This window comes from Harpegnathos saltator, unplaced genomic scaffold (genome assembly GCF_003227715.2).
Source record: "Harpegnathos saltator strain DR-91 unplaced genomic scaffold, Hsal_v8.6 scaffold171, whole genome shotgun sequence".
Taxonomy (NCBI): Eukaryota; Metazoa; Arthropoda; class Insecta; order Hymenoptera; family Formicidae; genus Harpegnathos; species Harpegnathos saltator.
The window spans coordinates 506,233-532,233 of record NW_020229952.1 but is presented as its reverse complement, the minus strand read 5'-3'; the positions used below and the strand labels follow the sequence as shown (position 1 = coordinate 532,233).

General features: G+C 32.1%; 4 protein-coding genes across 12 annotated transcripts; 2 read left to right on the top strand and 2 right to left on the bottom strand.

The window, feature by feature from the left end:
• Nucleotides 1-4: 4 nt before the first annotated feature.
• Gem2 (Gemin 2) lies at nt 5-2,141 on the top strand. 2 transcript variants are annotated; one of them, XM_025297200.1, is made up of 6 exons: nt 5-134; nt 263-429; nt 628-715; nt 797-955; nt 1,171-1,455; nt 1,930-2,141. In XM_025297200.1, exons 2-6 carry the CDS (start codon nt 326-328, stop codon nt 2,020-2,022), a joined length of 729 nt encoding a protein of 242 aa, XP_025152985.1. In that variant the 5' UTR covers nt 5-134; nt 263-325; the 3' UTR covers nt 2,023-2,141. The 2 variants fall into 2 exon arrangements, with proteins under 2 accessions (XP_025152985.1, XP_011153088.1); XM_011154786.3 differs by lacking the exon at nt 5-134 and having other exon boundaries at nt 174-429.
• LOC105191411 (ubiquitin-like protein 4A) lies at nt 1,696-3,634 on the bottom strand. Its single transcript, XM_011154787.3, has 3 exons — nt 3,197-3,634; nt 2,716-2,821; nt 1,696-2,630 (listed from the first exon to the last, which is right to left on the bottom strand). The coding sequence occupies exons 1-3, from the start codon at nt 3,242-3,244 to the stop codon at nt 2,332-2,334; spliced, it is 453 nt and encodes a 150-aa protein (XP_011153089.1). The 5' UTR covers nt 3,245-3,634; the 3' UTR covers nt 1,696-2,331.
• Nucleotides 3,635-6,034: 2,400 nt separating this feature from the next.
• Nucleotides 6,035-23,881, top strand: LOC105191406 (uncharacterized). Of its 6 annotated transcripts, none has more exons than XR_003112655.1 (5): nt 6,035-6,232; nt 6,312-6,544; nt 7,511-7,623; nt 8,511-8,574; nt 23,834-23,876. XR_003112655.1 is itself a non-coding variant. In XM_011154777.3 (3 exons), the coding sequence occupies exons 2-3, from the start codon at nt 6,313-6,315 to the stop codon at nt 23,362-23,364; spliced, it is 348 nt and encodes a 115-aa protein (XP_011153079.1). In that variant the 5' UTR covers nt 6,035-6,232; nt 6,312; the 3' UTR covers nt 23,365-23,732. The 6 variants fall into 6 exon arrangements, 2 of the variants coding, with proteins under 2 accessions (XP_011153079.1, XP_011153080.1); XR_003112657.1 differs by lacking the exon at nt 23,834-23,876 and adding an exon at nt 9,516-9,757; XR_003112656.1 differs by lacking the exon at nt 23,834-23,876 and adding an exon at nt 8,879-9,040.
• On the bottom strand, nt 10,097-25,250 carry mus304 (mutagen-sensitive 304). Of its 3 annotated transcripts, none has more exons than XM_011154783.3 (14): nt 24,692-25,249; nt 24,517-24,604; nt 24,310-24,429; nt 23,995-24,230; nt 23,749-23,879; nt 21,914-22,014; nt 21,685-21,825; nt 21,480-21,625; nt 20,294-20,701; nt 19,637-19,725; nt 13,819-13,955; nt 13,706-13,753; nt 10,900-11,466; nt 10,097-10,721 (listed from the first exon to the last, which is right to left on the bottom strand). In XM_011154783.3, exons 1-14 carry the CDS (start codon nt 24,941-24,943, stop codon nt 10,492-10,494), a joined length of 2,694 nt encoding a protein of 897 aa, XP_011153085.1. In that variant the 5' UTR covers nt 24,944-25,249; the 3' UTR covers nt 10,097-10,491. The 3 variants fall into 3 exon arrangements, with proteins under 3 accessions (XP_011153085.1, XP_019700754.1, XP_011153084.1); XM_019845195.2 differs by having other exon boundaries at nt 24,310-24,442; nt 24,521-24,604; XM_011154782.3 differs by having other exon boundaries at nt 24,310-24,604; nt 24,692-25,250.
• Nucleotides 25,251-26,001: the final 751 nt, after the last annotated feature.

The window sequence follows — 26,001 nt, the reverse complement described above, 5'->3', positions numbered from 1 at the left end:
GTACATTCGGCTATTTCTCTCCTTCTTCAACCTGTTTGTATCGATTTTCTCACGTCACGCGAGGAAACGAGATAGCTGTCTCAGCTGTAGTGCATCCAATCAGAACAGCTGTAGTACATCCAATCAGAACAGCTGTTAGTAAATACCACATGCTTCCTGAAACTTCGCTGCAGTCCATGCAGTTCCATATATATAAATACGATGCATATACATGCATATACTAACAATAATACCGAGTTAATATCAAATTTAAATTTTATAGATCGATAAGGCTCAAAAGTCAGAAAACTTCTGACTAAAAAGTGTGAAAGCATTCAACTTTATAATGGATTGTTTGAAACAGCCGGCGTTTATAGTTGGAGATATCGATGAAGATATTAACCTTTCATTGCCACCTACTTCTGGAGAAGAATATATCAAACGAGTAGTGTAAGTAGCAACAGTACAAAATATTGATAAAAAAATATAATTAGAAAGAAATCTTTAATCTATTTTACTTTTCTCCATTCTATTCCTTTTTCTTTTACAAAAACAAGTGCATGTTTATCCATTAAGATGTTGATGAAAAATAAAGCTCTTGCTACTAGCAAATAATAAGTTATCGATTGAAAAATATCAATATCATAGAATAGAGACCCAACAATGTGCTGATGTAGTAGTGGCCAATATAGACCCATCATGTATGAAACAACCTACAAAGGACTATATTGAACCAGTAAGTTGATTTTCATGTATTCTACATTTTGAGAATTGAAGTGATGATCAGAATATTATATTATAAATGTAACTACAAAAGTTAGCAGGATGTATCCAAGCACCACCGAAATTAAGTCCTACCTCGGAATGGCAACAATACCAGGTTTCAGACTTCTGTAACATGAGATTATACATAAGCCAACTGCGAGATGAAATGCAAACATATAAACGCAAATGGAAACCACCTAATATTCGTCTGGTACATGTATATTTTATAGCATTATAAGTCTTATAGCATATAAAGTCTTTTTAGTTAAGGAATTAAATAGAAATATTTTTAAGAACTATATAAAGATACATGCTGCAGCCATATAAGAGAGAAATATAATGCAAAGAGATATAAAAATATTTTCTCATTTGACTAATTCTTTCTTTCTTTCTCTCTTCCTCTTTGTTTCTTGTTTAATATTGCAGCCGGCTATAAACGACGAAAGTAGGTGGATCAATTTATGCATAGGATGTAACAACGACGAGAGGCTTGAGCCAACGCTGAACACCTTGTTTTGTTTCAACCAACCGACTGTACAGCAAGTACTTGAATACTTTGTGCATTTCTTAGAGACTCAGAGAAAAATCGAGTACAAAATGGGCCAATGGATCTATACGCTGCTTGTGATGTTAGAACAACCATTGAATCCTGACACCTGTTCTTGCCTGCGTTCGTTGGCACGAATATGTTCCAGTATTCGCGCCGATTCCGTAATGCTCATTGCTCTATCGAAATAAATCAGTACATCGATATGTTGGAAATAAATCGACCAACGCCGGTCTAGTTTTTGTTTTTCTCTTCTTTTTTTATTTCCAAGGCATTGATGTACTGTAAAGAAAAGTTCAGTTAATTTTTCTGTTCTTTGTCTTTCACTACAAACTTGACTCATTAACGGTATCGCCGATGCAAAGCAGCATAGGGTAAAGAAAAGAAGGGGAGAAACCTTGATATTCTATTAACAAAACGCTTTTATTGCATAATTTTCTAATCGCTCCGGTGTTGTTGCAATCTCGTCTCCGTTGTTAGAAAAAGGTCCGGATGATAATAAAAACGCGCTCATCGAATTATAAAAAGGCTGAGAAAATAAGGGACTGAACTTTTCTTCTATATCTAAGCTAGTCTTGTCTCATATCTACAAAAGTTTTCACGTGCTCACGCTGTTCTCGCGTTTCTGTTTTTTTCAGAGGGAGTTGGACGCGCAGGAGCTGGGGGCGCTGAATTTATTCATTTGTCTGGTGGCGAGATACTTCCGCCAATTGGATCTAGCTGATCCTTGAAAAATCCCGACTGTACATTCGACTAGTCGCGTGTATGTAATAACGCATACGCGACACGATAATTATATTCTATGTGTACGTGTACAATGATTTTAATAAACGAACACAATGATACGTTGTATCTTGAAATTTCAAACGCGAAGGTACGTTCGGTATTTTGAACGTTCGGTCATTATACTTGCGCGATTTTAAACACACTGCCGATTGTAAGAAGGGCAGGGCGTAATATACAAAGCGACGCTTCAATTAAATAAACTCACATTACAAAGATCGACCAATAAAGCGGAATTAGATAATCCAAGATGATACTTAAGCTATGTTCTCTTGGTCCTGAAGTAACGCTGTAGCTAATCTCTCTAAATCATCATAACTAAGATTATTCACTTTGTTTTTCAGGTCCTTTATCAGCTCATTGACTATGGATTCTGTCTCGGATACCGTATAGTAATGCCTCAACACTCTGGAGACTTCATATTTGAGTAACTGAGTACCCGACTTTTGTTGCAAAGCTTTAGCCTCGCTGGATCCTTCCTCTGTTTTCTTGATTACCAATAAGTTTAATTTGCTGCCATCTTTGATTCCTGGATAAAAGCTCAATGGATTCTCATCTGAAATATTATATAAACCTATAATATTTGTTGCAAAATACATATACATGTATGATACTATAGATAGTTTTACAAATTTACTTACCAGCCAAAGTCTTGCCAGTGAGTAACAATCTTTGGTGAGGGACATCAATGCCTAATATGTCGCTTACTTTGTGTTTTAATTCCAACACTGTTTCTGTTGGCAGTATCTAAAATTACAAAGGTACGTTCCATTGTCATATAATACATATCTATATGTATACAAAAAGCTATTTAATAAAAAATACATAATAATTGCCAATCATTTCGCGAAGAAATTCGCAGAAGTCGAAAGTGTACGATTTGAGAGAAGATTTGAAAAACGAAATTATCATGGTCAGAAAGACAATAGCTTTTGAAAGCTATGAGCTACTTTAACCCCTTGTGATCTGACGAAATTTTTCAAGTGCTGTCGTTCGGATCAATTGCGGATGTTAAATCAATATAATAAATAATAAAACAAAAATCTAGGTCACAAGAAAGATTAACGGAAATCCGCAACCTACAAGGGAACACAAAAGCAACAAAGGCGCTCCGACACTCACGTCAACGACGCATTCTTTTCCCTGTAGTTTCTTCACGGTCACTTTCATGATGCGATAAATTGTATTCGTTTTAACAATGTCAGGCGAGATATGGTATGAGAAGGAGGAGCGCAGTTAGACGTAGATCAGGTTTCTCGAAACAGCGTTGCCTCCGGATACACTGATAAGAGTAGTAGCATCTTACGCGAAGAAAGAGGTTATATTTTGCGATCGCACGATCGACACAGTGTCATCGTCGTCATCGACTACTTGCTACTTCTTCTTCAGGAGTAGCACGACGTGGCTAGCGCGCCTATCGATACTGACGTGACAATGAATATCGATAGCGAAGTCTAAACGTGCTAAATTTTCTTATGAATTATGCACTACATTTCCCATTCAATTCAGTTACTGTTATCAATTTTTCACGCGCAGAGATTACTTTTTCGTATCTCTTGTTCCGACCTCTTTTTTGTTTTATTGTGATTTGAGGCTTTCGATTATTTATTCCCTCGGCGACTCCGAATCGAACGTGGCGCCATCTGTTTTCGGGTCATAGACCAAGAACATTGGTTGCGTTCAGAAAAACAAAGCGCTCACTGAGCGTTTAGTAACTATTGGTCCTTACTGTTAAATCCTTACATTCAGACCAATAACGTTGACGAATTACTCAACCGTTGTGTAACCGTTGTGTTTTCTGAACGCAGCCAACGGTTGAGTAATTCGTTAACGTTATTGGTCTGAATGTAAGGATCTAACAGTAAGGATCAATAGTTACTAAGCGCTCAATGAGCGCTTTGTTTCTTGAACGCAACCATTGGCCGCGTTCAGTAGAACAAAGTGATCAGAGAGCGCTTAGTGATTATTGTCTGTGATTGGAGCATTCTTTTAGATTCTTCATAGACCCAGAAGTATTTACCAATCAGGAGCGAGATTTAGTGGAAAATCTAGTAATGTTGTCCAACTGTTGAGTCTGCTGAACGCGGCCATTGGGTGCATTCAGTACTACAACCGCTCACTAAGCGCTCAATGAGCTTTTACATTTGATTGGTATATTCTTTTAGATTTAAAAATGTACACCAATCAGATGCAAGAGCTCACTTAGCGCTCAGTGAGCGGTACTATACGGTGTAGTACTGAATGCACCCATTGTCATCAACGAGATACTATGGCCAGTATTCATAGTCGGATCTTATATTTAAGACCATCTTAAATTCATCTTCAGATGTTGTACAAATTATTTCATTGGCTACGGGATACCTGAGAGTGAACTTAAGACTTAAGTCAGGTCTTAAATATAAGACCTGACTATGAATACCAGCCTATAAAGACTGTTGGTCTTACGGAATTTAATGTACGTACCAGAGAAATCTCGCTGTACATTAGCGCTCTCTTAAGAATATCGTAGCCGAAATATGAAACATAGCTCGCAATAAGTATGGATGGTAACAGCAGAGAGAAGGAGAGATGTCATGGGCCGCTTTTAGCCGAGCCTAGAGACCCTCTAATAAAGAGTCTAGACACGGGCTTGAAAATGGCCAACTCAGTGTGTTCTTTTTAGCTACACACAATGGTGCAAAAAGTATCAGTTATAACATAAAAAATAATATAACGATTCGATTTAGACTGCGAATTGCAAATCGTAAACGTCGTTTGCTTACTAAAATTTATAATAGTAAGACTATGGCAATGCATGCGACAATTATACGATAGCTTTCCATATATATAAATATATCAAAGTATATATTACATTGTACATATTATTATGTTATTTAAATATTATGCATTAAATATATTATATATTTTATATTTCGTTATGTTATTATTTCTCTTATATCCCATTTACAATGCATTTCACTTATATTCTATTAATAGAAATATTGATTTTAAGGTCCTTACTTTAACCTCCCTTTTATCGAAGTGTCTTTAAAAATGAGTTGTAACCAATTAGAAACTTTATAAGCTACTTTTACAGGTACTTTTACAGGTACTTTTATCAATAAAATTAAGTTCAGGGTATGAATCCCATATCTGTTTCTCTGCATAAATTCATGAAAAATATTACGTTTTTTTATAAATATTGAATTCGTTTATAAAATTCTTTACTTTTTATGTGTTTATGCTAAATAAAATAATATATGACGCTATCCAGAAGATACATTACCTAACATTCAAATTATTTATACGTTCGCGCTAAGTAAACAAGGTTTTCTATTGGTGCCGCCATTTCAGGCCACCGGTCCGTGAACCAATTACGCCGAAGCCCTGGTGTCCAGACTCTCTATTAGAGAGTCTCTAGGCTCGGCTAAAAGCGGCCCATGACACCTCTCCTTCTTCTCTCTGATTCCGATATTCAATGCTAGCACTGAAATTCTATAGTATACGTAACACAAACTATATATTTTCAGTACTGGCAGTGAATTTCGGAACACAGCTTATAACGTGTCGGCGATACATTAGGCTTGTTTGTTTTGTCTGCACTGTGGTGCGATTCTGTAACTCGTTATTGGAGTTAACAACACTTTCGTTATCGTTGCGCAGCTTTTGTATACCGTAGAAAAGCTGCACAACGATAACGAAACTGTCGTTAACTCCAATAACGAGTTACAGAATTGCACCACTGCTGAACTGGGGCGTGCTATTCTGTACTCGCCTACCGACGATTGTCGGTGTCGGTAACGCTGTCTACCGACGTTTGTCGGTCAGAATTAAGCCCTTTGCACAATGCCAGGCAACAGGCAATAAGAATAAAAATAGACCAATCACAATAGATTATTCTTGTAATAGTCGATTGTGATTGGTCTATTTTTATTCTTATTGCTTGTTGCCTGGCATTGTGCAAGGAGCCTTATTCTCGATAACTCCTCACCGATGCGCGTCGGTTAAAATATCGATAAATATCGGTCGTAATCGACAATCCTACCGAGTACCGTCCTATATCCATCGGTAGTGTCTGATCGACAGACATTTAGAACAATTTAGAAAATTATTGGTTATAAAAGTTTCAATTAGTGACTCCGGCTCTGACTTGTGAATATTTTTCTGTTCATGTATTTTGTATGTGCTATATAATAGACAAATCTACAAATAAATAATTTAAATTTAATTTTTATATATATATTACGTGAATTTTTAGTATGGCCGAAGAATATTTAATATGGGACCTATTAAATATAGAAAATAGAGTAAGACAAGTAAGACGTCGAGAGGAGAAAAGAGCCTGGCGCGATATAAACGATTCATTTGAACTACATAACGATGTGTTTACTAATTTATTTCGTTTATTATCGGACACTGTATTGGAATTACTAGATACTTTAAGACCTAGATTACGACGATTGCGGCCATGGGATTTCACCAGAACGACAGGTATATGCATATATATTTAGTGAGTCAATGTGAATAATATGAAATTGTTATTACCCAGTAAACGTTAAATTACATAATAGTTATGTTTTAATGATAACGCTAAATAATATTAATGCCTGGGAAAAAAATTCATATATGGATTTTGTTTATATATGGCTATAAAAACATCGAAAAGTATGTTGTTGTGAAGATACAATTGGAGTGAATGTTTATATTTGTAGTAGTCCATGATGTGGACGTTTCCCAGCAAACACATTATTATATAATATAAATATAATAAATAAATATAATATAAATAATGTAATATAAATAAATATAATAAATTTTTTACTCAAAAATATAACTGTTATATAACACGTGTGTTATATAACCATTACATTGTTGAGTAGGAAATTACAACTAACATGTACGTTATATGTAACATTGTGTTTGTTGGGTCAATTAATTGAGTCAAATGATGTTTCTCTTTTTTCATTAAACAATATTTTTTTCTGTATGGACATATACAGGGTGTCCCAAAAGTTACGAACCACCCTAATAACTCTTCAGTATTGAAGCTTCAAGGAAAATGATCTGAATAAAAGTTGTAGGGATTTAAGTGAGCTACCTTATGATGACCTTGACTTTGACCTCTATTTTCAAAGTTTTTTGAAGGTCAACTTGTGCTTTTTAAATGGGAACCTTTATTTTTTATACTTTTACTATTTTTTCTACTAGTTAATTTGAACAACTTTTGTCTAAAACATTTTTTTATTTGTCTAATATTTTTTGAGATATTTGAGGAAAACTTGTTAACTTTTTCAATATTTAGCTCATGATATCTCGCTGTTTGTCGGAAAAAAAAGTGGTACTAAACTTTCTTGCTTTATTTAGTCTCAAGAATATATTGCTACAATAGTGCCCTAACTTTTGTTAACTTACTGACTTTTGAAAATTTTAAAATCATCAAATTAACAAAAATTTCAGATGAAAGTTTAATTGAAGAAACACATACAAAATTAGTCCTTTTTAGGGCTACAACACATGCATATACAGTGGAGAGAGTTTGGAGTCAAAGAATACTACGGGAGTGACGAACCGTGAGTTCCTTATGCTACTGTGACATACACACACACACGCACACACACACACACACACACACACACGCACACACACGCACACACACACACACACACACAACAGAGACAGACAGACACACATACACACGCACACACAAGAGGCGTAAATCCGATCATGCAACCTCCACGCGGTACACCTTGGGTAATGCGAATGCCGGCGGTATGTCAACTTTGAAGCTTTATATCTTGGAAATGGCTTGTGCAAAAAAACAAAAATAGATAGTGTTTTGAAAATATATCGACAAGGGCTACAAGAATATGCAATAAAAAATAGGAGGTTTCATTTAAGAAAACATCGATCACATTGATCTAGCCTTGATAAAGTCATTTAAGGTCAAGTCCATATTTTTATCATGTGTCCCCCTCAATATCCTACAACTTTTGTCTGAAACATTTTTCCATATTTAAAGCCGTTTCCGAGATCCAGGGGTGGGGTCGGACTTTACACCCTGTATATGTATACAGGGTGACCCATTTTAATGTACCACCTCCAAAAACTTTTTTATTTTTGATTGTAGAAAAAATACTTCAGACAAAAGTTGTTTAGTTTGAAGAGCGACATATGATCACGACGTAAGTCGTGTCGCAGGTGTCATCGTTTTCAAGAAAATTTGAAAGTGACTAATTTCTTAAATGGAACTTGATTTTTTTCTTGAGATAAAAGTTGTAGATCTTGGCGAGACATTTAAAACTACCCATAATTGTCTTTTGCATAAGCCGTTCCAGAGATATGACTTTAAAGTTTACAAAGCCCAGACTGACTCCACCTGTATTGTTCGTGCAAAAAGATTTAATGTTTGTGCTAAACTTTTATTACTTTAAATTTTTATCCACTACCCTACTTTTAGCGTTATTCAGGAACAACGACATGGACGTAGGAGGTTTCTGTTCCCCTTGGGGTGCTTGATTTACGTAAGTCCCCTTGCCTCTCATGTCTACGCAATTTCTTACCGCAAATGTTCAAACATATCTCGATTTTGCTCGATACATTGTGTCATGCGTAATCAAAATTTATTTTCGACTCTTTGCAATGTACAGTCAGTGATATCTCGGAAAGCGCGTTAAATTCGTAATTTCATGTTTGCGATAGTTGTAGGTTGTGTCGCGTACATTTTTTCTTTGATATAACTCCACAAGAAAAAGTTCATAGGCGCAATCGGGAGATCTCACGCCGCTATCAGATAGTAGACATAAAAACATAGCATTCCATTTATAGAAATAAAGGTGACCTTCATATCTTGGAAGTAACTCCACCTACAAAAAATCCGTAACTACCATCTGATGACCCCTTCTGTACGATGCAACTTCTATTGGACAAATTTTTTTCTGACACTTATAGTTTCGAAGATATTCAAGGTGTTAATAATTACTGGACCACCCTGTATATCGAATTTAATATCTAATGCTCTTCAATTTTTGTCCTTAGAAAAATTTAATAACTTACAAATGTAAAAAAGGAAAGAAAGAGTATTAAAAATTTTACATTTTTTAACGTGAATAAATTGTTGTAAAAAGTATTAATTATTCCACAATTTTTGTATAAAACATTTTTTTTCATATATCTCGTAATTTAGGAAATATTTACAAAAATAAAAGACTGTTTTTTTCATTATTTTTATCCTAAACGTTGAGATATGCTGCTAAAATAATATGGATCTAGTATTTTTTAATGATCTATAACATATCCAAAGTCCATCGTGACAAACAGTTTCGACAGTTTACTCCGTAATTTACTACGTAGTTTACTACGTAAGGATACATTACTGGAAATTGAGTGGAAAGTCTTACCACACTCAACCAATGTATAATCCAAACCTTACCCCTGATTTTTACTTCTATTTCGGTCAATGTAGCACCATTTATTCGGCGTACAATTCAGAAACGAGATTGAAATACAAAAATGGACAAATTTATCACATTGTAAGATCTGTGATTCTTCAACTGAAGAATCCATTTGTTGCCTGAAAAATGGCTTAAAGTTGTAACAAACGAGGGAAAATATTTGAATTAAACATGTATGTATTATTTCTTCAATATATATAAACTACGTCACCAAGAAAATCCCAGGAACTTAATGTACAGACCTAATAAATGTGTAGAAGATAATTGATATATTACTGAAGAAATGATATATGAGATAATACTAATTTCTTAAACGTTTTTTAAAGTTTTAAAAAAGTTTTATTTAATCTTGCAATGATTTTCTTTTGGTATACAAATTGCTTAAATTTTATAGATAAAGTCGATTATCACTAGGATAGAACATGAGTGATTCCGTTGGCATAGCGATTGCATAACAACAGGAAAATAAGTGCGATTTTTGAAAAGGCGATTGCCTAGACTCGAATACAGTAATGATTAAATCTTCTTTATAAATGCTGCACGTAACAAAAATATCAGTTACAAAGATAACATATTAAACAAGAATACATTCAAAAAAAAAAATCAGCGACAATGTACTTAAAATATCTGAATTGTTACCGTACATTTAACATTTTTCAGACATTTTGCAAAAATGCGACGTTGGAAAAAAGAACTGCTTTTTCTGGACAAACATCCAAGACCAAAAATATAAATATATAGCAGCTTTGTGGATGAATTTTTTGCGGTATTCAATTGCCCGATAAAAAAATAAATCCGAAAAAGAAATATATTCTTTAGCAATAGAATAGTGGCTAAGGAATTAATGCGTTAAATACAAATTATATGCTTTTTCGTCTTTATCATCATCATATTATGTTCTCTTTTCCACACAATGAAATGTCTGTAAAAGATTGTATATAAAGATTACATTTCAAATATTAAAAAATAATCTTGAGGATTTGATGTTTAATTATCCTTATATTCTAACTTGAAATTATATAACGCTTTAATAGCCATATGTATTTTATCGAAATTTAGAGTTGTTTTAACATCATTTTTTGTTGCAGGAATAACTTTCTTTTCAAAATTCGCTATGTTCAATTGAGTAATACGTATATTTTTATGATGCGTCTCAATTTCATTTTGTACACCTTTATCAAGAATATACGTGGACTTTATTCGTTCCAATGCTTCTCCTAAAATATTTATTATGTACAATTAATAATTAATAATAAATACCCCCTATAAAATACTGTAAATAATATCAATATACAAGTAAATATCCATATATCATTAAATACACTATGGTACTTATTGGTGTATTATTTATAATGATAGTTATATTACTATAAAGAATACACATAAAATACTTACGATCATTTTCGTGAAGTATTAAATCGTCGAAAAAAGTTATATTTCTTATAAGTAGATTAAATGAATCTTCGATGTCAAGTGATTGAATAAAAAAATAGGGATCGCAAATGGTGAGATAACATAAAAATCTAATGCCTTCTTTCAACACTTGGTGTTGGGTCTTTTTGATATTAGACCAAAAATTTCGATCTAGTTTTTCCGGATATATTTCCATTGCATGTTTTTCCTTATTTTGCAGGTCATATTTTGTTCGACACCCATAATCTTTATAATTAATTTTCTTCAAAGTATAACACTTGTTGGAAGTGTAAAATAAATCTTGCCAATTGATATTATTAGTTACAATTGATCTAGTTTCACAACATTTTCCCAATATATTAATTGTGAACTGTATTAATTTTTTGTAACAGTTACATGTTTCTGAACTTTCAGTTCTTAATAGATTATTATTCGTTTGCAGCATATATTGTACAGACGATAATAATGAGTGAGTCATATTTAAAGTAGTAAGAAAATCCGGATGAAAATGCTCCATTTGTGTTATAAGAATTTGTAAGACGCAAGCATCTGCAATATAAAATATATTTATTTATATTATTTATATTTATTAAAATATATTAGATTTACTCTTTTTAGCATATGCATTTTCGTATTTTCTCTTCATTTGAAAGTTTATTAAAATAATAAATTTGTTAATAAGTAATAATTAATAAGTAGTATGTCAAGGATCTTTCGTATATTCATATAAATGATATTCTTTCAAGATAGCCAATTTAAGCTCGTACATGATGTAAATTATAAGAAAGTATTACAATAATTTATTTGCAAAAAATGACTCAATATATATTATTAAAAATTTAGACTTGTTTTGGCCCTGTATTTGGCCTTCATCAGTAAACGATAAAAAACACTATCTGGACCTATTTATTTTCTACTTCGATGATCCCGTGATGATATTCAAACAAAAACTACAATTATTCCTTTCAGTAATATATGTTACACCTCCTTTCTCATGAAGTGACTATTGTTCAAAAAGAGGGAAAGAATGACCAGTAAGATCAATAATGGATGAACATCGCATAGAGTTTAGATATGATTTCGATCTCGACAACCCGAAGATTTCTAATTGCGAACTCTGTCATACAAGATGTATGATATCAGAAATATTACATATAAAACAGACTGGCATAAACTTACAATCGAAAATTTTATTATTAAGATTTATATTTATATTGTTCGATTCTCAATTTTCTTAGATGACTTCCAAACGTAAACATGTTAAGTTAGTATTTTGAAAATATTTGTATCATATACAGGGTGTCTTAAAAATACCAGAACCCCCGGATAACTTTGCAGGATCAAATTTTCATGAAAAACTTTAAATACAAAAGTTGTAGAAAATCAAGTAACGGACTTGATGGTGACTTTGAATTTAACCTTGGCCATGACCTTCAAGATCATTTGGAGGTCAACCTGTGTTTTTTAAATGGGAACCCTTATTTTTATTACACTATTTTTTCTACCAATTAATTTGAACTTTTGTCTAAAACATTTTTTTATTTGCCTAATATTTTTTGAGATATTTGAGGAAAACTTGATAACTTTTTCAATATTTAACTTCCAATATCTCATTAATTATTTGTCGGAAGAAAAAGTGCTACTAGACTTTCTTACTTTATTTAGTCTCAAGAATATATTGCTATAATAGTACCCTGATTTTTGTTAATTTGATGATTTTGAAATTTCCAAAAGTCAGTAAGTTAACAAAAGTCAAGGCGCTATTGTAACAATATATTCTTGAGACTAAATAAAGCAAGAAAGTATAGTACTACTTTTTCTTTCGATAAATAGTTAACGAGATATCGTAAATATTGAATATGTTATCAAGTTTTTCTTAAATATCTCAAAAATATTAGGCAAATAGAAAAATGTTTTAGACAAAATTTTAAATTAATTCATAGAAAAAGACTGCGTAATAAAAAATTGGGGTTTTCTTTTGAAAATTTCGAATTAACCTTCAAATGACCTTGAAAATCGAGCCCAAAGTCAAGTTCAAGGGCATCATCAAATTCATCCCATTTGCAATTAAAAAAATAATATATAGCTAACATATACAGCTGTTTTTTTAATTACAAATTTCTTGCAAACGAAGGCTCATGCACGCAAACCCTTTTAGAGTTTTTATGTACTCAACCCCCCAATTCGAATGAAATATGATTCATTCAACTATCGATTTTACATATCTTGCTATTTCCTTGTTAGAACACTGAAACTTTTGTTTAAGATATTTTTCTTCAAAACTTGACCCTTCAAACTCGTTCAGGTGTTCCGGTACTCTGTATGTTTTTCCTCATTCTATATGTATGCGTGTATGTGTGTACATAGGATTAACATTTTATACTACCATTTTTTCATCTTTTTTTGAACAACGGTCACTTCATGAAAAAGGAGATATAACATATTATACTGAAAGGAACAATTGGAGTTTTTACTTGAATATCATCACGAGGTCATCAAGGCAGAAAACAAATGGTTTTCCTCCAGATTGTAGTGTTCTTTAATGTTCATTAATGAGGGCCAAATACAAGACAGAAACGTCTGAATTTTAATGTATTAAGAGTCATTTTTTGCACATAAATTATTGAAATATTTTTTCACAATTTACATTGTAAATTGTGAAAACCAATTTAAGCCCATATACGATGTACGGGCTTAAATTTAAAAAATAAATCGGTCATCTTAAAAAAATATTATTCATTGTTATAAATTAGCATTAAAAATATTATTTTAAAGTTTCAGAACATACCTGGTGTAAAATGTAAAGCGCCTTTCCAATTCTTTATTGCCATTGATTCTGTTAAAGTAATAATAATTAATATCGAAAAATATACACTTGCTTTGTGCATAATTCATACTCACGTGAATTCTTGCATAATTTTGATATAAATATATTGCATCTACTGAAAACCATTATGAAATGAGCTAGTGATGCATAACAAAGTGACAATGGCCTCGAGAAAACTAGTTCCTTGAATATGAAACAAACATATTCCAACCTATAAATATATATAATAATATTTATAAAGTTCGAACTTAAATACGCCGAGCTAACAGAATGTGTTTTACAAGACAGGTCATAGTGAGATAGAACTGTTAAGAAAACTTCCTATTTTTTTTTTAACATTTAGAGTAATTAGGATTTAAAAAATGAAGCAGATATAAACGTAATATTTAATATAAATCAAATTTCTCATAGAATAAATATAGGAAAAAGAGTTAAATAACCGAGTTGATATTGTATGATCTAGACTTCAGGAGAGGAGGAAAAGAGGATAGAGTTTAATAAATACAAAAGAACAAGAGAAGATAAGAAAGAACAAGAAGAGAAAATAGAGATGGAAAGTAAGAGAACAGATATATTGGGAAACGAATTTGAGGCTTTTTCCTAAGAGTATAGAAAGAAGAGTATAAAAAGAGTATAAAAAGAATCGAAAATAAGACAATAGGAAGAGAAAAGAGGAGAGAGAAGAGAAAGAAATGAGAAAATTAAAGAAAAAAAGATTGAGAGAAAAGAGGCAAAAAAAAATTGCAGCTGAAGCACGTCGTTTGCTTCAGGAAGCCTACGGCGAATATCGAAACTACCCATAATCGAAAACTATCTGTGACGATTGGTTTAAACGCTTTAGAAGTAGCGATTTCGACACTGAAGATAGAGAGCGCTCCGGAAGACCAAAAACAATTGAGGACGCCGATCTGCAAGCGTTATTGGATGAAGATGATATGCAAACACAAGATCAACTTGCGGAGGCATTAAACATGACTCGCCAAGGTATTTCCAAACGTTTATATGCCATGGGAAAAATTCAAAAGGAAGGAAAATGGGTGCCGCATGAGTTGACTGAGAGACAGATGGAAAATCGAAGAGTCACTTCCGAAATTTTGCTTTTGCGGCATGAAAGAAAGAGTTTCCTGTATCGAATTGTTACTGGCGATGAAAAGTGGATATATTTCGAGAATCCCAAAGGCAAAATTCGTGGCTTTCACCTGGCGAAGCATCAACATCGACGGCACGGCCAAATCGCTTCGGAAAAAAGACAATGCTCTGCGTTTGGTGGGACTAGGAAGGAATCGTGTACTATGAGCTGCTGAAACCGGGCGAAACTGTCAATGGGCATCGCTACCGACAATAACTGATCAATTTGAACCATGCATTGCTCGAAAAACGGCCAGAATGGGACACGAGACACGAACGAGTGATATTGCAGCACGACAACGCTCCGTGCCATCGCACTTTCATCGTCCAGGACACCATCAAAATGCTGAAATGGGATCTGCTACCGCACCCGCCGTATTCGCCAGACCTGACCTCTTCCGATTATCACTTGTTCTGGTCGATGGCGCATGGCTTGGCTGGGCAACACTTAGCCAATTTCGAAGTGCAAAATTGGTTGGATGAATGGTTTCGGTCCAAAGACGCGTCGTTTTATCGTCGTGGTATTCATGTATTGCCAGAGAGATGGCAAAAATGTGTAGCTAGCGAGGGACAATATTTTGAAAAACCATGTTTTGTATTTCTCTAGAAGCGTTGCAGCTACTCAGGCCACAGCGCGGCCCACTCGACCCAGCAACTGTTGGTGGCGTGCGGCGAAACATAGGTCCGGCGAGATAAAACAACGAATAGCAGCGCATTGTCTTTCCCTTCGCCGCGCACCGGCAACAGTTTCTGGATCAACTGGGCCGCGCTGCGGCCTAAGCAGCTGTAACGCTTCTCCAATTATCTATGTCAGCGCGCTCCCATTCCTCAGATTTCTGTCATTAATAACTCGATAATTATTGCGAATTTCGCAAAACGGTATGGGACTTTTATATTTATCTTAACCCAATCTAGCTTCACATTTCGGGTTGGCAACTTATAATCAACCACCCTGTATATATACAGGGATCTCAAAATGCACAATAATCCTGGGGTGTGTAAAAGAAACTTTGGGGATGTAAAAGAGATTGAAATTCTGAATCTAAAGTTCCTCTTCCATTTTTTCCGACCATTAATAACAAAGTTATTAACGAGGAAAGTCGATCAATGGCGTGACGCGCACGACTGTCGCGCAATGCCGTACATTGGCGCAGGACCGCCTTACGCTGATACCGAAATTTGTCTTTATTTAATGATATCAAATAGCTCATTTATCATCCATTTAATGAGTTAATTGATTAATCACCATTTTTAATCAACAAAAACATAAAAAATCGACTGAAAATAAGTTTAAAAATGAAAATTTTATTAAATATTATTTTAAATGAAAAGGACCAATGGTTTTTCAATAATCTTGAAAAAGACCGATTTTTTTTAGAGCGTCGGTTCAAAATGTTCGCAGAAACTACGTAATGTATATTCTGTATACTCTTTTACAACGTGTTAATTAATCACAATAAATTCTCGTTTTACCTTTTGTCTTGTTTTTCCAACGTTTACATTTTCATCTTCGATGTCTCGCGGATTGAGAAACAGCTGACAGAATTGTTATTTCTTGCATGAGATACTTTTTAGTAGCGGTTCCTCAATCCTAAACGCAACGAGATTCAAAACATAAACGAACTGTGAAGACAAAGGAAGAAGTGAGGTATTTCCCGACTTTTTAATATTAGCGATCTCATTCGTTTATTATCTTTGAAACGATTGAGTTCAAAATGATTTATATGGTGGCAGAGTACGCGGATATGCACCTTATGTATAGTGAATGTCAGTGCAACGCAGGTTACTGAAACATCATTGGTTCTTATTATTTAAAATAACATTTAATAAGATTTTTATTTTTAAACTTTTCAATCGATTTTTTGTTTTTGTTGATTAAAAATGATGACTAATCAATTAGCTCATTAAATAGATGATAAATGAGTTATTTGATATCATCAGATAAAGACAAATTTTAGCGTCAACGTAGGGCGGAGTCCTGCGCTAGTATACGGCACTGCGCGACAGTCGTGCGCACCACGCCATTGATGGATTTTTCTCGTTAATAACTTTGTTATTAATGGTCGGAGAAAAAAATGGGAGAAACTTTAGACTCAGAATTTCATTATCTCTCACATCCCCAAAGAATAATCATGCGTTTTGAGACACCCTGTAATATATTTACAGGGTTAGTGAAAAATATAGAAATTTTTAAAAATCACGGAAGATATAAGTTTTACAGAAAAATGTTTTAGACAAAAGTTATAAGGCTCAAAACGATATATTTACTGATCTTATCATCTTATCAGTTTGACCTTGAGTGGCGTTGCCAAGGTCAGATCAAGGCCAATTTCTTCTTTTTTTTTTAGTAGAAACCCCCATTTTTTATGATATCATCTTTTTCTACCAATTAATTTTAATAACTTTTGTCTGAAACATTTTCTTATTTGCCTAATATTTTTTAAGATATTTAAGAAAAATTTTCATTATTTAACTTACGATATCTCGCTAACCATTCGAAAAAAATAGTACAAGACTTTTTACTCTATTCCGTCTAAAAAATATATTACAATAATGCCTTACCTTTAATTAACTTATCGACTTTTGGGAACTTCAAAATCATCAAATTAACAACAGTCACAACGCTATAGTAACAATATATTCTTGACAGCAGATAATGTCAGAAAGTCTAATACCACTTTTTCTTCCGATAAATAAAGAGATATCATAAGTATTGAAAAAGTCATCAAGTTTTCCTTAAATATCTCAGAACATATTAAGCAAATAAAAAAATGTTTCAGACAAAAGTTGTCCAAATTAATTGGTAGGAAAAGATGATATAATAAAAAATGGAGATTCCTACTTAAAAAAAATAAGTTAATCTTGACCTTGGCAACGCCACTTAAAGTCAAACTGATAAGATCAGTAAATAATAAGATCATAAAATCGTTTCGAGCCTTATAACTTTCGTCTGAAACACTTTTCTGTAAAACATATCTTTCGAGATTTTAAGTGTTTCCATATTTTTCACCCATCCTGTATAATATACAATAGGATGTCCCATTTTAATGTCCCACCCCAAATAACTCTTCAATATTGAAGTTTCAAGGAAAATGATCTGAATAAAAGTTGTAGATATTTAAGTGAGCTACCTTATGATGACCTTGACTTTAACCTTGATCTCTATTTTCAAGGTCATTTGAAGATCAAGTTGCGTTTTTAAGTGGGAATTTTTATTTTTTATTACACTTTTTCTACTAGTTAATTTGAACAACTTTTGTCTAAAACATTTTTTTATTTGTCTAATATCTTTTGAGATATTTGAGGAAAACTTGATAACTTTTCCAATATTTAACTTACGATATCTCGCTAATTATTTGTCGGAAGAAAAAGTAGTACTAGAATTTCTTGCTTTACTTGGTCTTAAAAATATATTGTTATATTAGCGCCCTGATTTTTGTTAATTTGATGATTTTGAAATTTCCAAGTTACTAAGTTAACAAGGGCGCTATTATAACAATATATTCTTGAGATTAAATAGAGCAGGAAAGTTTAGTACCACTTTTTCTTCCGACAAATAGTTAGCGAGATATTGTGAGTTAAATATTGAAAAAGTAATCAAGTCCTCCTTAAATATTTCAGAAAATATTAGACAAATAAAAAAATGTTTCAGATAAGAGTTGTTAAAATTAATTGATAGAAAAAGACGGTGTAATAAAAAATTAGAATTTCCATTTAAAAAAAGCAATGATCAGTGAATATCTCGAAAGTGGTGATTTGTAAACAAAATAGTATAATTGTTTTATGCCCCCCATGAAATCATATAACTTTTGTCTGAAACATATTTGCTGAAAATGCTTCATTGAAAAATTATCGAGAAGCGTTTTTTAAAATGAGATATATATATATAATTGCATATATTACAATATATACAGGGTGTCTCAGAACTTTGGGACACGGGCTCCGTAGGAACATAGAGCCAAGTGAGAAGAACAAAAAGGTTCTGTACCATAATGTGAAAATCATAATAGTTTTTTTAGTAATAACTGCGTAAAGTTTGGCGTTTTCCACGCCCATCGCGGCCTATAGACGCTCCGCGGCAAGCTGGTGCGTAGGGGCTGAGCGGTAACGCGTCTCGCGCTGACTGTCGCGATGGCGCTTTGACAATTAACAAGAGATTCAATATTCATAGTTGAAGTATTAACAATTACAAAGTGTTGAAAAAAACCGGAAAAAAAGGTACGGGAGATATAATCATCTATTCAGACTAAAAAAGTGCATTACATAGTATAAGAAATAATGAATTATTAGTAGTTATATATAGATAGATAGATGCATAGATGGAGAATATCAACCAAATAATATATATAATAGATGCAATAGATATGAGTTTTTTATGTTTAGGAAAGTTTGATGTTTAGGAAAACAAACTAAAAACTAACAAAATAAAAATATAACGTTTAAAAGTAAAAGCCATACAAAAGCAAAAACTGAGACGTTATATATAATTTATAAGTATCTGAAAAAGATCAGTAAATTAATATAAAAAATCATATAGATAAGAGAAAAACTATAAGATTAAAAGAACTACTTCGTAGAGAAAAGAGAAAAGAATTAAATACCAAATAACTATAAATATCTTCGGAAAAGACTGACAGCATGGTGGACAATTCACCAAATTAAAAAAAAGAAATGTCATAATATATAAGATCTATATTCATATTCAAATCATATTCAAATTATAAACTTAATAACTATTTATGACTATTTATAATATTGATTTACCCTTTTTCACAGTAACCCACTTTCTCTTGTACATTGCACAATAATTTTATAATAGCATTTATAAGACCTGTAAACTGATGAGACCTTCTCTGTAAATATTAATATTTATTAATTACTACATAATGTTCTCAATGACTAATGTACACACTAGAGATGTGCGAATCAAAAATTGTTATGTCAAATCGAATCGAATTTCATTTTTTAAATTCGAATCCGAATCGAATCAAATGAAATCAAATCGAATTATTAAAAAATTTAACATAACTATTAAATATGCAAATAATAATGAAAGATTTTGATATAAAAGAGAATATTGATATTGTAATATCATCTTAAAGTAAAATATATATTTAAATATTTAAAGTAATTTATAATTAAGTTATTAATTATATGTTAAGTTAATTACAAGTTAAGGATTCAAACATACAGGCCCAGATGGCCCGCTTTGTTGCGCACTGATTGCGCACATACGTTGATGTATTTGATTCGTATTCGAATCTTCGCGATTCGAAATTTTCGAATTATTCGAATTCGAATCATAGGGATTCGGATTCGAATCGAATCGAATTAAATTAAATTCGATTCGATTTGATTCGAATTCGAATATTTCGCACATCTCTAGTACACACTGTAAATAATGAAACAAGATATACTCACAACACGCCCTATTAGAACAATATATTCCTTTATCATCTCAAGAATTTCGAATTTGTGGTTTCTTTTTGGCCATGCATTATAACGTGTCATTTGCAATAAATAACGATTATAACATTCATCATTACGTGTATGCAATGGTGACTTCCCTGCTAAATAACTGCTTAAATATGTTGATTCCCAACTAATATGTGAAAGTGCACCGAGTAATCTTCTTGCCTCAATACCACGCTCTCCTTCATGCCACGCATCTGCTTCGCATTCAGATTTAATGCATATATGATGATCTTTATAAACCGCAGAAAAATAAAGATCGTTCATATCCCGAATGTCATCATTTTTCATAGCATGGAATATTGTTTGTAGAACCATTATAACATTCAGCATTAACTCCCTCATAGTTAAAATTAGCTTAAAAACAAATACGTACATGAACCCTAGTTTTTTTTTGTTGCAATTAACTTGATTTAACCCTCGGTTAAATCAAATTAATTGCACCCTCGGAGAACACACAGGGTCAATTTGACCCTTACCTCGAGTTTGATCGTAAATATCTTGAAAACATTTTGAAAATTGGCAGGCCTGAGGCCTCTCTAGCTGTAGTTTAAGATACTAACTATACGTTAAGATGTTCCCTTTGTACAGTGCAACACGCAGTAGGCGTTGGACATTATTCGAAGTCGGTGTAGGATCATTCTGATCCTGTTATGTACTAAGCATCGGTTTGCTCCGGATAAACATTTTTAATTTCCACTTTTGTCACCTATCAAAATAAATACCTTTTTTGAAAGGTACACTAAAGTACTATTTTCTTTTAAATACAACTATATTTTGGGAATATGAAGATAAATTTTCAGCCAAAAATATTGAAAATTGAAAAAGAAATTTTTTTTTTACTAAATTTTGAATTTTGCAGAAAACAATTTTTTGTTGTTAATTTTTTTAAATATGTAAATAATTCGAGCAACATTTTTTTTCTACATCAATTGATTCTACGATGTTTGAAGTGTATCTAAGAATTTTCTTAAGCTGATCAGATGCGTGTATGTGAAATGGTAGACAATCAAAACATACGCAGGGTCAAATTGACCCAGAGTGTTCTTGATGGAAAAAAGAGGTGTGTTCTCCGAGAGTTAAACATATTGTGAGATACTATATTTAAATTAGTTTAAATATTTATTTTAAGTACCTTATTGATTATAGGTGTATAGCTTTCTGATTCAATCTCTGCATTAATTTTCCTTTCAATAGCTGCTAACTCAAGTAAAACAAATTCTGTTGTCAATTTTTTTCCATCTACAATAGTAACTACTGGTTTTACCAAATCAGGATTTTCTGTAAAACATATATAATTCAATCATATTATTGTAGAATAATTTTACAAACATACTTACCAAAAATCCTGAATCTTTCTTCTTCTTGCAAAATAGGTAGATTTCTTTTACCAGTTTTTTCTATGACTTTAACATTAATAATGGGTTTTTCTGGCACTGATGCTCCAAACATTAGTTCTGAAATCCTTGCAAGAGAGAAATCTATAAAATATTTCAAATATTATTAAATTATGATGATAAAATATATTTTCTTTATACAATTATACTTCACTTTTCTTAATATACTCACAAGTATTGCATGTTTTAAGTTGATAATCAGTTTTCATATAAATATTAGTTTGTATACATACATCTTTTACCTCTGTTAAATTTTTATCTATGTTTGTTGGCCTACCAAATAAATTTTAATATATGCTATGTAATATATAATAAATCATATATGCTATATGCTATATATGTATATGCTATGTACTATAATTACAGATAATTTAACCAGTTCACTGTTAGATTTGAATTCAACATTTTGTACCAAAGTGTGGGTGAGAGCAAATATTTTATATAAAAGCTTATCTATAAGGATTTTCTGAGTCGCTAATGACGAATCTAGAGTTAAAATTTCACAATTCAAAATGGCGGATCTAATACGACAACTTTAAAGGGCTAACTTTAATATTTCATGATGAACCATATCAAATTAGGTGTTCTTTTTCGATTGCAGCTAACGACTGTTATAAATCTGGAATTTTGACCAGAGCCGTTCGACAAAGAAATAATTTCTTTCAACATGTTTTATCCACTAATAATGAAGATAAAAATATCCATAATAGAATACCATCAGTCATTAGAAGACACTATATTGAATCCGCTATTGTAGATTTTGCAATTTCAATTGAATTTATTATCAACAACCTAATACAAAAGAAACCCAAACAAAAAACATGAACATATTGAATATGATTTACTCCATAATAGAATAACAAAATTAGTTACTTGGATCTGCCATTTCAAATTTGGAAATTTCAAACCCAAAGAACAATGGGTGAAAAGTACAGATTTTGGTCTTATCGACTTTTGGAAATTTTGAAATCATCAAATTAACAAAAGTTATGACGCTATTGTAACAATATGTTCTTGAGATCAAATAGAGTAAAAAACCCAATACCATTTTTTTTCTGACAAACAGCGAGATATCATAAGTTAAATATTGATAAAGTTACCAAGTTTTCCTTAAATATCTCAAAAAATGTTAAGCAAATAAAAAAATGTTTTAGACAAAAGTTGTTAAAATTAATTAGTAGGAAAAGAGAATATAATAAAAAAACTCGGATTTCCATTAAAAAAAAAATAATGATCAGTGAATATCTCAAAAGTGGCACCATCTATAAACAAATCTATAAACAAAGTGATTTAATTATTATATGTCTCCTTTGAAACTATATAACTTTCGTCTGAACCATTTTTCCCTAAAATATTGTGTTTACAAAAAAATCAAGTGATACAGGCATCATATATATTATTTGTTAGTAAATTTTATATAAAAAGAAAATATTTTCAATTATTAAATCAAACTATTCAACTATTAAATCAAAAATATTTCTAAATTGAAAATCTAAACTGTCTTCAGCTAATTTAACTAATACACAAGTTTGCAACGGCTTCAAAGTTTACGCAAAGGCTTCCCGGACTATTCAATCATTGAATGATAAATCCTCAGATTTGAACATGCTCCCCAGGGTTTAGAGAAAAACTAACGACGGCATCATGTTCAGCAGGTCAAAATCCTATAGAAATGATGTGTTTTGTTCATTCCCCATGATGGGTCAAAATCAATACTTTTTACCCATTGTTCTGTCACTAGCAACCCAAAAAAAGAAAAGAAAAAGAGAAACCCCTATAAAGATTTCACATAAAATGAAATGCAGATATCAATCTTAATATTTTTCAAAAACTGACAAAATTGAGTATTTAAGTCTATGAGTATGTAAATCCATTAAAAATTGGCGGAACTACTTATGATGTTCATATATGAATAATTATCAGTTGTAACATTTCTTTTCTTCATTTATATATAAATCATCACCAGTGAACTGATTAAGTCTATATATTCAAAAAACATTAATTTACCAATTGTTTGATGTATTACATTTGCTTTTATTTAAAAAATTATTTGTGTGTAATGATTGTAATTCTCTTATTTTAATATTTCCAGATTCCAATTGTTTACAGCGTGCCAGAAGATTTCCTATTTCTAAATCCTATATATTATATAAATAGTTACATCTTCTATAGCATATTGTAAAAAATATAATATAAAATAAAGATATATATTTACATAAAAAGAAAAGAACTTAAACATAAAAATATACTTACTCGTAATTCTATCTGTGTCTTCAATTGTTCCTTCTCTTTACAAATTTTATTGATTTCTGATCTATGACGGTTAGCTTGGTCTTCAATTAAATGCATTTTCTGTAACTTTTCATTTTCAGCTCTCAACTGGATTTGTTGTAGCTGTTGCCGTAAAAATACAGTTTCACCATCTTTGGTTATAAAGTCATTCAATAATTTTTTATTTTCATTTTTTAACCTTTCCAATTCTCTATCATCTATAAACAAATATAAAGAAATTTCGAATAGGACATCCTTCTTTAATAATCTTATTTCTATTAAAAATATGATATATACCAGGTATAATAAAATTTCTTTCCTTTTGAAAAGTTGAGTTATGGTCCTTCTTAACTATTAACTTGTTTTTGAACTGGGAATAATTAATATCTGCTATATCTTGACTAACTCGGCTGGTACCTTGTACAGATTTCTTTAGTAAAAGATTGGATTTTTCTACAGGTATTGATAGTTTTAATTGAGATATATCATTATAATTAGTTATACTTGCAATTGCAGCAGGTTTCTCCAAAATCTTTGATTTCATCAGATGTAAGTTATTTCCAAGCTTTGAATTATCTAACACATTACCTTCCTTTTTGAAAACAAATATTCAAATTATTATTTATCAAGTTATCCTGTGTTTACTTTTTTCAAGACAAATATTTCCTTAGTTTAGTACCAGTAAGCATGCTTGAGATGCGACAAAATCCATTTCTTTAATGTCTTCCTCGGCGAAATCATCACCCCATGGATCATCGTATTGCATGTTTTTGTTCTTGGGAATTTCTTTTTCTTGTATCCTACCGTATCGGAGATTTGTCATAGGAACATCAAATTTTGCTCGTTTTGCGGGCATATCAAAATCATTATCCATTGGTATATTTTCAGTCCGTTTAAACATCGAAACACAAAATTTTCTATCAAACGTCATAATACAAGAAACACGAAAATCCTCCCACCATTCTTCTTTATACGTTATTTAATTCTAATCAAGATGCATTTTTTCGTGGTTATACAAAATATGGAATATTTTTTATATTATATTCTCATGCAATGATCAAACAAACAATGAAGCGGTGACACTCTTCTATATCTTACTCAAACCGTTTTTTTCTTCTGATATCAGATCGTTATGCTACCTAGGTTATGGCTATACCGCAGAGAGTACAGACTCCCCTCTTGAGAAACAAGTGACAAATTTCAGTGCCATCATAGACTAGACTGCGTTCCGATATTCACTGCCAGTACTGAAAATATATAGTATACGTGACACAAATTATGTATTTTCAGTACTCGCAGTAAATATCGGAACACAGCCATAGTATACCTAGGGCCATATTCATATGCTGGATTCACACTGCATCCGACGTACGTCGTACGACGCTCCGCAACCAATCAAAAAGTAGGATTTTACTTCGTATCATCGGATCGCTTGACCGTTCGTCATCGTCCGATGTCGGACGAAATGTTGGTCATGATTCAACATTTGTCGTACGATAACGCATGGTATGAAGGGCAATCTGGACAAAATTGGGAAAAGATGGTATACCTTACTCATCTTAATATATTATAAAGTTTATGTCATTAGAGTTGTCGATAGACAGAATAGAGTTTTGTTATTTAGTTTGAGACATTTTAGCACACAAGACATTTTAGCATACAAGACATTTTTTCATGTCAGACTTTTTTCATACAAGACATTTCTTATGATCAGAAAGTAGGCGATAAAGTAGAGTTAACAATAGTGAAGAAAAATATGATTACACATATCTTACACATATATATATTACACATATCTTGTTGCCCGTACATAACTACGCTTATGCGTATTTCTTGCTGTCATGAGTCTGTGCCATTGGCTGTCACTAGATGATTGCACATTTGACCTGCGCAGACAAGGAAAGAAAACTTCCCCGATATCTTGCCTCTCTCACCGTTCTGCCAAACCCGCTATGCTCAGTCTATTATATATGTCTATGGAATAAATAA